The sequence below is a fragment of the Cinclus cinclus genome, chromosome 13, assembly GCF_963662255.1.
Source record: "Cinclus cinclus chromosome 13, bCinCin1.1, whole genome shotgun sequence".
NCBI classification, from domain to species: Eukaryota; Metazoa; Chordata; class Aves; order Passeriformes; family Cinclidae; genus Cinclus; species Cinclus cinclus.
Genome location: NC_085058.1, coordinates 1,490,946 through 1,505,280, shown reverse-complemented (window position 1 = coordinate 1,505,280; position 14,335 = coordinate 1,490,946). Strand labels below are relative to the sequence as shown.

The following is a 14,335-nucleotide window of genomic DNA, read 5'->3' as shown; positions in this document are numbered from 1 at the left end:
CATCTCTTTTTAGTTACTGAAAGCTTCCTTTCCTAGCAGATATTTCTCCATTCCCTAACCTCAGCATCTCTACACACTGCTAGACAGCCATCATTTTATGTAAAATACTGAGGTACGCTAACAGAACCATAAAGAAAAGAAACAGTGATTGAGCTCTGTGCTTGCTCTGTCCTGAACATGATTCCCAAACATTCAGACAGAACCCACTGTATGCTTTTGATGAGTAAAGGAAATACCCTGGGTGGATCAGCATCTGAGGGGTTACACTGTCTAGAAGAAGCAAACAGTGAAAACTGCATATTTGCTCTGCAAGTCCAGAACACTAGAAAAGCAGCTTGCGATGCAAAGTCTCCCCAGAAAAAACATACTTACCAACAACTTTATAGCCTTACTGGTGTTTGCATGTTACTACTGCTATTTGAAGTTCTAGTTCCCTAGTACCTGCAGCCATTGAAGCACAGTAAACAAGATTTAGGTTCTTCCAGTTTTCAGTAACCACAAACCCCTCCCCAAAATACCTGGAGGCATTCTGGAGTTAGGGCCAAGAGACTCCATTCAGTGGGAAGAGGAGAGGAAAGAAAAAAAAGAAAAAAAAAAAAAACCCAAAACACACTTTTGTGACACTTAAGAGTTCTAAAATGTGTGTCAAAGAACTAGGACAGAAGCCAAGAAATGAGCTTTCTCTTCTTGGCTCTATCACCTGCTACCCATTTGTTTCAAGGGAGCCACCTCTATATCTCAGGTTGCCCTAGCAAATTTATTTTTAACAGATGGGGAAAACAGCCACCTGCCTTGAAGAGCAAAAAATGAGTCAACACTGGAAAGCACCAAGCGGCTCACAGACAACTGTAAACAGAACTTTCAAGAAACTCAGACACAGCCTTTCATCAAAGCAGAAGTCTCATCTCTGAGGTTTCAAACAGCACTTTTCCTGTTCTTTCTGCAAGTTCATACACCACAAGTGTAATGGCATACGAAAGATTGCCTGACCTTTGGGGCAAGTGACTGTAACAGCAGATTGCAGACACTGTTTCCTCACTAACACAAACACGACAACAGTGACCTACCTGGTTTCTTGCTTGCTCAGACACAGCTCAAATAAGGGCCTACACCTAAGGGGGAACAATCCTCTCAGTAAGAATTATATAAAAAGTAGTTACAATGAAAAGTCTCAGAAGGAGATAAAAACACCACAGCACAAATCCTGGACACAACAACTTCAGGTCTTGCTGCTGGCTTACCTGTTAGCTGCAACTAACCCAACAAATACAACCGGTAGCTAAGGGTGCACAACCATCAGACCTTGCATTTTATTTTTCAGAGCCACACTTATGAAATAGAGCATGTTGTGTGGAAACAAAAAGCCAAATCTCTCAGCAGTGGAGCAGAGCACTCTACTGAATAAAGAAATATTTATAGGAAGTCGCACAATCCATCATCTGGTGGGTCATGGAAACAAGAACACCAACGCATCTTGTTTATTTTACCATAAAGCCTCAGGATCATCTTGTGTCTTACAAATATACAGTAAAACAAAGACCTGTCCTATGACCACAAAAGCGACTTCCCATAACAATTAACTGTGAAAACTGAAAGATCCACTTAACAGCTGGCCTTTAATTAAACAAAGTTACTTTAAGGCAAGTGAGAATCTGGTCATTATTATTACTAGACTTGCCTGGTTTGCAGACACATTTTCATCTTTCAGCACTGAAACAGTCACACTTAACATGAATGTTTCGACCACCATGGCATTTGAAACTTTCATACAAAGACAAAAAAAAAAAAAAAGCAGTAGAATTTATCTTCCTTAAACACAAACGTGCTATTTCCACCTGAAGTTTTTCAATATGCCACTGCTCAGTTAAATCTTGATAAGGCATTTAAATTCACTTATAACTGCAGCCAACCCAACAAAAATGAACCTCCAGCACTTTCCTGTACATGAGTCACAGATGCCAATATATCTAGATCCTTCGGCAAGTTTAGGCCCTAAATTTCTGAAGAACCAGAGAACTGTGACCATGTCACACAACACGGAATGTTTTATTCAGCTTCTCTTCCACACATTTAAAAAAAAAAATTCAGTCAAACCAATTTAATGGGGGAAAACCCCACAGAGAGGCGAACCTTCAAAGCCCTCGGCAGGCAGCAGACCCCAGCTGGGACACTGCTCGTACCCTGACAAGTTTAAAGGCAGCATTCCGACAAAAGAGCCCTCGGGCAGCAGAGCAGGGCTCAGTGTTACCCTTCCCACAGCGGCACGGACAAGTTCCGCGTGGCCGCGGCCGCTCGGGGGTGGCCGGGCCCGCCCCAGGCCGCGGCCGTGTGGCGCACTCAGTAAAGCTAGGGCCCGCTCCGGGCTGCGCGCACACCGCCAGCGTCCCGCCAGCCCCGCGGGCCGGGCCGGCCCCTCCGCTGCCCCCAGACTCCGCTCCTGCTGTCCCGGGCCCGGTCGCCCTTTGTTCCGGCTCGCGGCTCCCGGCCCCAAAGCGGCGGCCCCGGCCCGCCTCCTTCCCCTGTGCCCGGGTCCCCCGGAGGAGACGCCGGGAGGAGCCCCCGCCGCGCAGAGCAGAGGCCGGGCCGCCCACCCCGCGTAACTTTAGTTAGGGCGGCAGCGCGGAGCGCGGCCGGAGCCCCGGGAGAGCGGACCCCCGTGCTGAGTCACCCCGCGGGGCTGCGCCCCCTCCCCGCGCCCCGCGGACAATGGCGAGGGCGGGCCGTGCCCGGCCCTGCCCGGCCCCGCACCGTGATGTTGCAGTGGATGGTGAGCGGCGGCGGCGGCTGCGGGCTGGAGCCCGGCGGCGGCGGTAGGAGCACGAACTGGCAGTGGAGCTCGTCCAGCTTCCAGGAGACGATGCGGAAGCGCTCGTGGTCCTTGTCGAAGATGGACTCGAGGAACTTCAGCTCGGCCTTGAGCCCTGACACCGACATCCTGGCCTCATCTCCGAGCCCGGGCCTGCACTGCCGCCGCCTCACTCCGACTGGGCCGGCCCGACCCTGGCCCCGGCCGCGCCTGCGGGGCGGAAGATGGCGGGGCCGGGGCAGCCCCAGCCGGCGGGGCACGGCGGAGCTCCCTTTGTACCGGCCTCCAGCGCCCGCCCGCTCGCTTAAAAGGGCAACAGCGCAGCCCGCTCCCCTTCTCTTCCCTTCCTCCCCGGCGGGCCGGGCCAGCCGCGCCAGCCGCCCCGCCCTCGCCCTGCCCTTCTCCCACTAGCCCGGCCCCGCGCCCCGCTCCTCCCCTGGGCACGGCCGGGCTTACCCGCGGCACCTGCTGTCCCTGCCCCGGCTCTGCCTCTCGCAGCCTTCTGCTCCCGCTGCCGAAGCGCTCACCCGTGCCGCTCCTCCTTTGCCACCGCTCAGCCCTGCGGAATGATACGCGGTGTTGCTTCCTCACCGCGCTTCTGTTTTGCTGAGAAAAAACTGCAGCTTTGGGTTTGCACTTGTCATCTCAGAGTCCTGTCAGACCTTCAGTACTCCTCGGGGGTCAGTTTACTTAAGCCAGGAATTCCTGTCCTGGCATTTCTGGCGGATCCCTGCACATAAAATCTGGTGTCCGTCACTGCAGGCTGGAAATCAGCAATACAGAGGCCAAGAAAAATTGTTACCACTCCATTTACGCTCCCCCTGTGCCTGTTTGTACAACATTTCATCCCCAGAAAAACCATCGCGATGCATGGAAGCACCGGTGGTGAAGTGAATACTCGCTACATTCAGAGATCAAGAGGTGCTGTCCCTTCCTGACACTGGAAATACCATCTCTGCACCTTTATTTGTCCCTTCCCATCTTGGTTTTGCATATGGATAGTTGTCAGCTCTTTGGGAACAGGGAGCAGCTCTCACATGACATGAGGTGTGATACAAGCGATGTTGTTGCACCCTGTCCTTCTTTACTGCTATTAATTAATGCAGTACACACATAAACCTGGAACAGGGAATTGCCTCTTTTTTAAATTGGTATTTTATATAAATCTTTAATTCCAGACAAACTGGCAGGACTTCACAAACCACAAGCTGAATCTTGTCAAGTGGTAAGAACTCTAATCTTGATCCAGAAAAAACAGCTATGCACATGCCCAACTCCAAGCATAGGGAAGTCTTAGTGATTTGTGGGCTTGTGATTCCTATCCTTCCAACAAAGAGAGCTGCAAAGAACATGCTTTGCTACAAAAGGACTCGGGAAGGATTGGTTAAATACTCTGAATGAAAGGTACCAGAAAGTCCACAGGAATTTTAGCTATCACCTGAAAGATTCTGATTATGCAGTGTGTGCAACTCGGCTTTCCTAGACAGGCTCAACTATTGCTTAGACTGTACAGCCTGCAAAGTGAAGCCGGTGTGGATATAGCTGTGTCAATACATCAGCAGGCAAGGCAAAGAATTTTGAGAGGTAAAGGATGATTTAAGTATAAGGGCAAACTAGCTATAAATAAGCAGCAGAAAATGACTGTACCTATTATAAATGGAAGCCTGAAAGAGCTGGAAGGCCCCCCGACGGGAACCCCAGAGACAAAACCAAACAAAGCCGACTTGGTCAGGTGTTGCATGGTGTGATGCATGGAACAGCAGAGGAATGAATTTGGTGACTCAGCCCAATTTCCCTGGTATGAGAGGATTTTGGCTGGAACGCCTCGCTGCAGCAGTTGGGTGAATAGACTTAGCAAGTTCAAACTGCACCTTCTGTCATACCTTACCAGAGCTGCCTCTATCACTCCCTCTGCTCTTTCATCCTCCTTGTCTTCTCAGCTACCTTCCCTCTGCTCTGCCTCTGCACTGACTGTGACACCTCATTTTTTGGTGGCTGCACAGCTGAGATGTGTGGATGTGCTGGCTGGGAGGGCACCTCACCTGCAGTGGCTTGTGGAAGGCATGGGGAGCTCTCTCAGGGACCCACTAATCCGAACACCACACTGTCTCCTGAGCACCAGGCAGGCCAAACAAATTGTTTGACTGGTCAAGTGTATTCTGCAAACCTGGTCTAGAACTTCCCCCAGCTCCTTCAGTCTGCCTTTTTGTTGCAGGTTTCAAGAAGTAACATGCAGCTGCACAACCACCACTCCTCTGAATTCTCCTGCCCTTCTCAGTATTTAGTAGGCATTGTGCAAGCTGTGAATTATTTTCTGTGATAAAACCTTGAGAACACATTGGGGCTGTCTCCTTTTCTGGAATTCAGAGGCTGCTTCAGAGGTGTGAAGAGCTGTTTGACATGTCTGACTCATTCCTGTTTCTTTCTTCAGGACTTGCCATGGAACATTGACATGAATCTCACATTGGTCATAAGATGATTCAGGAAAGCCCAGAGTTTCCCAAAGATCAAAGTGATTGTACACAGGGCAGGACCTGACATCTTGGGTTAATAAAAGTGGTGAATCTTGGTACTGCCCCTCAGAAGCATTCTATCAAATTCCAGTAGTTGCAGTTGCTCTGAAGTTCCTTGATCTGTATCGCCTGGAAGCACCATTTCTTTCTAACTTGCGTGAACATATTTAACATCACGATTGCCTCTCTCTATCTTACAGCTAGATTACTTCTCTCAGGGGCTGAACTTCGGCCAAATCCCCATTTTGGAGATAACATACTTTCATAACCATCTTTATTTCTTTTTTTTTTTTCAATTGTTGTTTAAATATAGGAAATTCTGTAAGAGTCTTCAACTGAAACTCTCAGAAAAAAACCCAGCAGATTCCTCGTTGCATTCTAGGGTAGAACAAGGAGACAAGTAGTTTAGACCAAACCTGTCTTTCCCCTTAGTATTTACTGCCAGCCCTGTTTCCAACAGATAGACAGGCATGTCCCTGGCAGGACAGAAGGCTGGCAGCAAGGGGCAAAGGGAACTGAAGGAAAGATGAGCTCAGGATGAGCCTTTAAGGAGAAAATTAAGTAAAATATAGGATGAATGGGCTTTGATGAATGCAACAATTGTATGGGGCTTAAAGAAAGGATATTGCAGAGCACAGATGAATTTCAGTTTGTGTTAGTCCTTTTCTTCCTGTGAATGCTTTTTCCTGGTCTGCTGTATTTCTGACTTTACCCTTGAATGAAGCTCCTGTACATTCAGCGGAGTGTGCCTAGCAGAGTATTGAATTCTTTCTCTGAGAGTAGTTTATAGTTTTGTTTTTTGACCTCACTTCTCTCATTTACAGCCTAGCACTTAGAAAGGGTCTTTCTGTTAAATTCTAATGTCACTTTCCCAAAAGAAATGCCAGGTACCAAAAAGGAACTGCCATTTCAGAAATAGGGAAGGCCCGGATCTTTAGTAACCCTGAACCTCAGCAGACAGAGAAAGTAAAGGATTACGTTAATGAGATGGGAGGAGGTGTAAATTGATTTTACTGATGGATGATGCAGTTTGATAATAGTTGATCCCCAGGTACTCTTGAACTTTTTCACAGAGAGCAGCAGAACCTGAGACTAGAAAAGAGAAATAATACCCGATACCCATAACGAGAAGCTAGAGAGAGGGACCCTGCCTGAAACCTTGGACAAAGGAAGAAAGAGTCAAGGGGATCCTGCTTTACCAAGATACAAGTCAAGCTGTCCTGCTTGCCAAATCCAGACTTTCGCATCATTCTGGGGTCACAGCTCCAGTGTCATGACTTCAATAATGAAGTCACCTTCAAAGCATTGAGAGAAAAACAAACATCAGTGCATGAAAGCTGATGAAATGGCTGGTTTCAAGAACCATTGTGTGTAGCAGGTGGGGGATTGGTTAGTCCCTCAGACACCAATTTCACTTTTAAAGGCTTTTAACAGTTAAGGAATGGCATTACAAAACCAATCTAACCTACAGCAGCTTAGGACAGAGAGGGATACTGCTGCCCAGATGTTCAGTAATAGGTGTCAAGATGTTTGCAGGCACTCAAATACAATGGCCATGAATTTAACATTAAAAAAAAGCCAAGTTTCATGATTTTACTTAGGATGGCCAGAGCAGTTTTCAACTCCAGTTCTTCTGAGTCCATCCCTGTGGCTATCAGCAATTAAGTCAATTGGGCCCCTTCTTGGAGTGTTTTGACTCATCCACTGCGGAGTGTTTGCAATCCTGTAGGGAAACAGCAATAACCTGTTGGTGGAGATCACATTACTGTTTGTGGATTTGTAGTTCTGGCTGTACCTACATCTGTGGCTGAACAGTAAGTATTTCTGAACTGTCAGAAGCTGGATGGCATCTGCAAAACAAGGTCAATCACATATTTTTGATCTATATGAAAGTTGTGGGAGTTAATTTATTAGGAGAAAGGTGCCCCAGGAAAGCCAAGCCATGCTAATCACAGTCTTGCAGTGCTGCAGATGGGGATTAAAATCCGCTGTACAAACACATCAGAAACCAAACTCCTTGTGCATACAGTGAGGGAACGTGTCTAGTTCTCTCCTTAATGGCTCACACAGGTTCCTGAAAACAGATAAAAACCAAATCCCTGAAAACAATAGGGAGGCATGCAGCCGTATCTGAGACATTAACCAAACCAGGCCCAGGATGCAGCCTCACCTAATATCTGGGGAAGGTCAGACTGGGGAGCTAAACCAGTGGTTTTCAATCATTTGCTGATTTGGAAATCACAAATGTCCACAGGCCACAAGTCAAGATCTACCAAGCCCCAGTAAATTTTCAATGTCAAATGCAAAAACTTTAGTTTGGCAGATACAACTCTGTTAAAAACAAAAAAAAGGGAAAAAAGGTAGTGAAGTGCATCTGGAAAACTAACTCATGTAGCTTTATTGGTGAAGAAGGACAGAAAATATAATATTTTTTTTCCATTATAGAGCTGACTTGAAGTCATCTTTCTGCAGAATGACTGAAAAAAAGTCACAGAAATCAGCAGTCACAGAATCAAATGAGAGACCAAACCTCAGAAAAAGAATGATCATAACAATTATTTTCTGTAAATCTGTCTCTTTTCCTGCTACAAACAAATTCTAAGCACAAAAAGCTGCTGAAGCAGATGAAGGATAACAGACTCAAGCAGTTATATGTGCCCTGGAGTTTATAAGGAAGGGAACTTCCTATAGATTTACATCAGTGAGTGAAAGGAAAGTAACAGCACCAATACACTTGGCTTTAAACAAACACTTGGAAGACTGAATCACAGAATTCTGAATATGACCACATCTCTTTTGACATAACACCACCCACATAATTTGAGAACTGGCTTAAGAATTGTGAATAAAGAATAAAAACACCAAAATAGTAATCAGGAAAAGGTACTTAATGTGTTTAAAATGGATCATGGGAGTGCTACAGTGTTAGAGTTCACATCAAGACTTTCACTGTGATTTAGGAGAGACTGTAATTGATTAAATTACCAGATGACATAGAGAGACATTTTGAATACCAATGAGGACAAGAACATAATTCCAAGAGGTATAGAAAAATCAATTTAAAAAATCAAGTCCTTGATCTACAAAGGCACAAACCCAGTGATTCCTGCTGTCCTATAGATTACATTTTTATGTCATCATCACACTGGATCTCACTTGGGCTCATTCTGTAACACTCCCCCTTCCTTCCCAGATCCTTCGCATGCCTCCACACTTCTTACTTTCCACTGGATTCTCCACATTTCCACCCACAGTCACCACCTTTTTGGGGAGGCAGAGCAGATGCTGTCACTGGTTTCAGAATCTACCCTGCTTGGAACATTCTTTTGTGTTCTTTACCTGCAACATTGCAGCTGTGATCTTGGCAGAAAATTATCCAAAATCACAGCAGAGTGTGGGACTTGGATGACAGATTTCTGATGTGAGAGTTAACAGCATGAGACACCAGAGCTAGATTCTCTGATGCAGCCAGTGTCCATTAGGATACTCCTTTACACACCCCGCTCCTAGCCCTGGCTTGCACTCTAGCTCCAGGCACAACTGAACAACCTCAGAACAACATCTGTGTGATACCTGCAAGAATGTAGTATGGCAATGTACTCACCAAGGTGAGTTTTTTTTTTTTTTTTCCTAGACAAGAGTCTTAACTTGTCCCCTATCTGGTTGAGATTTATCTGGCTTGAAGAACCACTCTCATATAAACAGATTTAACTAGGGAATAGGCAAATACAGATACCCTGTCTTCCCACAGGGTCAGGGGGAGAGGAACAGGGCTGGAGGGAAGGCGCTAAAGGACCTTTACCATCCCTCCGTTCACTAGTGCACGGCTGTGACATGTAACCAACAGCACAGTGAGTTGTAGCATTTGTGTCCCGGCTCCCCAGAACTGCAGGCTGGGAGCGCTAGGAAAGGAATTTAGTACTGATGCAGAGAGGAAGCAAGAGAAGTTAAGACCGGAAGAGGAAAACAACCTGAATGTTGGCCTAAAGCATCCTGCCACTGACGTAAGAGACCCCAGAAGGATTATTTCCTCGATGAAGCAATGCCATAGGGCAGAGGACCTGCCAAGGGTGGCCCAAGGCGAGCGGGGCGGGGAAGGCCAAAGGGTTAGTGGCGAGGTGGCTGCAGAAGGCGGAGTGTGGGACAACGCAGGGGATTCAGGACCGGCCCACGAGCCACCCCTGTCCCGACTGTGCCCGGGGAGCTGCCCACGAGTGCCTAGGGAGCTACCCCATCCTGATCTCCTGGTGTCCCCATCTCCCAGGGTCCCCATGTCCCTCTGTCCCCCTATCCCTATATCCCCATGTTCCCATGTCACTCTGTCCCCATGTTCCCATGTCCCCATATCCCCATGTTCCCATGTCCTCATATCCCCATGTCCCTATAGGCCCATGTCTGTCTGTCCCAGGCTCTCCCCCCAGCCTGCTGCGCCCGCACTGGCGGGCCCGTTCCCTGAACACGGCCGGGCATTTCCCGGACATTTCCCAGGTATTTCCCAGGCATTTCCCAGACATTTCCCGGGCATTTCCCAAGTATTTCACGGGTATTTCCCAGGTATTTCCCAGGCATTTCCCAGACATTTCCCGGGCATTTCCCGAGCATTTCCCAAGTATTTCACGGGTATTTCCCAGGTATTTCCCAGGCATTTCTCAGACATTTCCCAAGCATTTCCCAGGCATTTCTCAGACATCTCCCAAGCATTTCCCAGGCATTTCCCAGACATTTTCCCAGGCATTTCCCAGGCCCTGCAGCAGAAAAGAGCCCCTGTGGCTCCAGCAGCCAGGGCCATAAAAGCCAGAGAACAATGACAAAGGGCAGCCATACTCCTTTGTGCTCTGTAAAGGATTTGGTGCATTCAGGACAGACAGACACGTTCTGTCCATCACCTCCAATGGACTTCAAAGAACACTCGGGAGCACTACGAGTTCTCAGGGCACTTAAGCCCTGCTTAAAAGTGAAAAAGTAGCTTAATGTCCTCTTTCACTACCTTGTTCTCAGCTTAAATTAATTACATTTCTACAGCATTATTAAAAATACAATCCAGGGACCTGTCTGCTGGAGAATATGGCTGAGCATAAATTCTTACTCATTTTTTTGTGTGAATCATGTTATTACATAAAATGTTTTTACGGATGAGATTCTTTTTGTCCAGGTACTCTGAAGTCAGCAAAATCAAAGCACACTCATCCATTTGTCTTTGCAGTCATACAAACGCTGATACCTTCTTCTCCAGGTAAGGAGATTAGTCAGAAACATTTTAAAACCCTTTTTCCATTCACAAAATTTAAACTTTTTACAAAAAGGGCTTTTGGAAACATGCAGTCACTTCCCAGCTGCTGGAGCTCAGTAAATAGCAGGAAGATTTGTCCACAAACATCCCCTGAATTGGAAGAGAGTTGTGACTCAGCCACCTTTATTGACCTTCTGCTTTAATTTCCACAGAAGCTGATGCCTTTGGGATATTGCTGCTTGTTCTCTGCTGACAGAAAGCATTACAAATGCACTGAATTTCATCTAAACCTACTGAAGTTCTACAGTTCTAGAACAGGTTTCTTTGGCACAAATGCAAATGCATAACTATGTACAGAACAGCTGTAACAGAGGTGGGTAGGCCCAGCTATCAACTGCTGAAATTGGTCAGAGCATTACCCAACATCTATCATGAGACTAAATGTAAATTATAAAACGGGCTTATGTAGGCTAAACCACCCCATTCTGATAAAGAACCCACTGAGCTCCAGTGGAACCCTGCCTACTGAGTCCAGCAAGCCTGCAATGTTTCCCTGTGTGCAGGGGAACGTTTGGTCACTGAGAAGGTACCCTGATCATTTCATTGGTAGCATGATCTGGGGGGAAATACTGTAGTTCGAGTAAGTAGTAGTAAACAAGTGAAATGTCATTTGTCATCTTTAAATTCATTTGCAACAGAATTGAATATTCAACATGGACACCTGCTCAAAGGCCCAGCTAAAAGATATTTCATACCCCCCAGAATTTCAAACTTTTCTTGTTGTTTCCTTGGAGACACAAGGGATACTTTCATACTTTCCTCAGCACTTTGAATGCTAAAACATACCTTAAAATTAAAACAGAAAGTGTTAACCATTTAAATAAAAAACTGAATTTTCAAATAAAAATACCAAAGTCCTCATGAACAGCTACAATAAATAGGTTATTTAATTCAGGAGCATGAACGTTTCTGTTAGGAATTATGATTGAACTTCTATATGTTCTAGACTAATTGAAAAAAATATTCTCCTTATACAATCAGTAGAATTAAGAGTTGTCCAATGCCCTAAGTACTGGAAAAAATTGTGAAAAGCATTATTCTAATGCTTTTTCAGGCTGCAGAAGCAGAGACAGAGACGTGGTCTAATCAAGCATTTGATTGCCAACACATCTTCTTAAAATGTTCTGTTTGAGCTCTCTTTAGATCATTTCTGTGCTAGTGACTTTTCTGATTGTGAAACATGCATACTGTTTGGGCTTAACTAAAGAAACCAGGAGGTTTTACTGGGCCACATCACTCTCACACAGAAAAAAAATAAAGTGTAGGCTTTGTTCTACGCACACAAGCAGTGCTACAGAAATAGAATTTAAGCACATACTTTATATTAAAAGCAAATGCTCAACTGTTTTGCAGGATCAAGAGCTGCAAGTCTTAGTGATGCTATGGTTTCTATGACAACTAAGTGTGATATTACATGAAGGATTATGATTTAAAGGAACACACATCTGGCCTTTTCCACTGGCGTGGCCCTAGTTTATCCTGTATGTACCTCGTGTACAAATCTGCTCATCTTTGTGGGGTCACTGAGCCCACGACCAGGAAGAGCAGGTCTCAGCAGAAAGCAAGTGAAGTGCACTCTATTCCCACAGATTTCAAGGAGAAAAAACAAATTTGAATAAATTGGGGCTGCACTATTGTTTCAGGCACAGCTGCAGCCCAGGAGCTTGCTGGTGGCTGGGGGCTCCTGCAGCAGCAATGCAGGAAATGAAGTGCCTGGTAGCAAGCAGCAGGTGCTGTGCACCCACACCCTCCCTCCCTTCAGAGCCCTTGCTGCCCTGACCCGGTTTCCTGCACCACAACGTGTCCTGGGGTTGGCTCCACATCCTGTTGAAGGCTCGAGTTGTGGAATTGTTAACCAAACCCTGGCCCAGCAGGTCATAGCATCCTCCACCCCAGCAGTGATCTCTGCTGGCTTGCTGCTCCACTTAGCCCTGAGCTCTGCAGAAACTCCACCTCCCTCCACTTTCTGATTAACTTATTCTCCATTTGGCTCAGTAGGGAACAGGTTTGATCTCTTGGAGATACACTCCAGCTATCTCCATGGTCCTCAGTGATCTCTGCAAACATAATCAGAAAGGTGTTTTCATCCTTAGGCAGCAGGTACCAGAAGTCATTCCATATGACTTAGTGCTACAAGCTAGCCTAGACTAGCTAGTTTGGAATAGGGTAGGAAACACCTGAGAAAAAGTAAACTCGCTGCCTTCCTTGGTGTAAGAACAGCAGACTGCTCTTTAACTGAGAGTGCCTAAACCAGCCCTGGCAGCCCACCAGGAGGCTGCAGCACGTTCTCATGTGCTGCTGCTCCATTCATCTTGGCAGTTCAGCCATTTTTGGTAGTATTTTGGGTAGGAATATCTTCTCCTGTGTCTCACTGACTCATTTCCAGACAGCAGCCTGGCTCTGGGCTGCTGTGCATTCAGGACACACTGATTCACCTGCTGCTTTTACAGGCAAATGACTGCCAGTGTTTCAAATTTGTTCAATGGCCCTTTTAAGTACACGGCTGGCTTTGCAGCAAACAGCTCCCTTTAGATTAGGATAAATGCTTTACCAGGGAGATTAGTGCCACTGCACTTGTGAAGTCATGATATCCTCTACAAATAAAATCAGTGACTATAAATAGCAAGAACATCTTCCATCCTATGAGATTATGAGCTTCTTTCTTGCAAAACAGATGAGCTCATTGAGAGATAATTTTGTGATAGTCAGATAGCTTCAACATAAGATTGAGCCCATTATCATTAGTCCAATTAAAGCTCCTTTTTTTACCAGTAAAATAATTGATGTGCTGATAAACTGCTTCAGTTCATTGTTACTACAATATCCACAGCTGCTCTGAACACATCCATGTAATCAATATGGCCCACTAAAAGGTTTCTAAATGAGTTAACTCTTCCAGGAATCAGCCAGACTTCTAGAGACTATCATGCTTTTTGTTCTGTGTTTCTTTTATTTACAGAGGCATTAAGTCCAATCACAAGCTGATCACACACACTTGAGAGGAGCATAATATGAATGTCTCATGCTATTATTGTAATGGAAGTTGAGCAAGAGAACCTGGCCTTGAGGCTACTTTTCCCATATCAAAAAAATACCTAAGGTAACCTGCATCATTCTGACAGAACTAGGTTAGGGAGTGACTGGTGTGCAGTTCCACTGGCAGAGCAGGATGTGCCATGAGGGATGGCAGAACAGGAGCCAAGACAGGCAGCTCTGACTCCAATTCAGCAGCAGCCAGAGCAGCACATCCCAGAACAGCCTCAGCAACATGACCAAAAGGGTCCATTTCACCACCATGCCAAGCTGCAGCCAGCACTGAAGGAAACTGGGGCTCCAGGCTTCCTTTTCCTCATCGGTGCCATTGCCCCCAGCCCCTGAGAAGCACTGTGCAGCTCCCAGGGGGGAATTCTTGTGTAAAGGTGTGGCTGTAGGCACAGCCAGCGGGTTCCTGCCATGCACTGTGGGATAGATTAGAAGCATTTTCACGAGTCACAGAAAACCTCTCTAAATGCCTGACTTTACTGCAGGTCCAGAAGAAACAAATCTCTCAAGTCAGCCTCTCCCTGCCCTGCTTCAAGGGAAGGACTGTGGGGAAGACAAGCCTGCACACACTAGGGGGCTTGGAGCTTCTGTTGTTGGCTGCAATTAAAAACCCCAACTAAAACTACCAAAGCCTTTCAGAAGTTTTCTTGGCCTGCTACAAGGCAAATGCTTGAACTTCAGACT

The 14,335-nt window shown here is 46.2% G+C and overlaps 1 protein-coding gene across 2 annotated transcripts in view; it reads right to left on the bottom strand.

Moving 5' to 3' along the window:
- Nucleotides 1-3,139, bottom strand: part of UBE2Q2 (ubiquitin conjugating enzyme E2 Q2) — a 44,596-nt gene extending 41,457 nt beyond the window's left edge. Inside the window, exon 1 of one of the 2 annotated variants that reach the window (XM_062501770.1) lies at nucleotides 2,749-3,139. In XM_062501770.1, the coding sequence (XP_062357754.1) occupies nucleotides 2,749-2,934 (186 nt within the window). In that variant the 5' untranslated portion in view covers nucleotides 2,935-3,139. The remainder of the gene's footprint in view (nucleotides 1-2,748) is intronic. The other variant, XM_062501769.1, reaches the window with a different exon arrangement.
- Nucleotides 3,140-14,335: the final 11,196 nt, after the last annotated feature.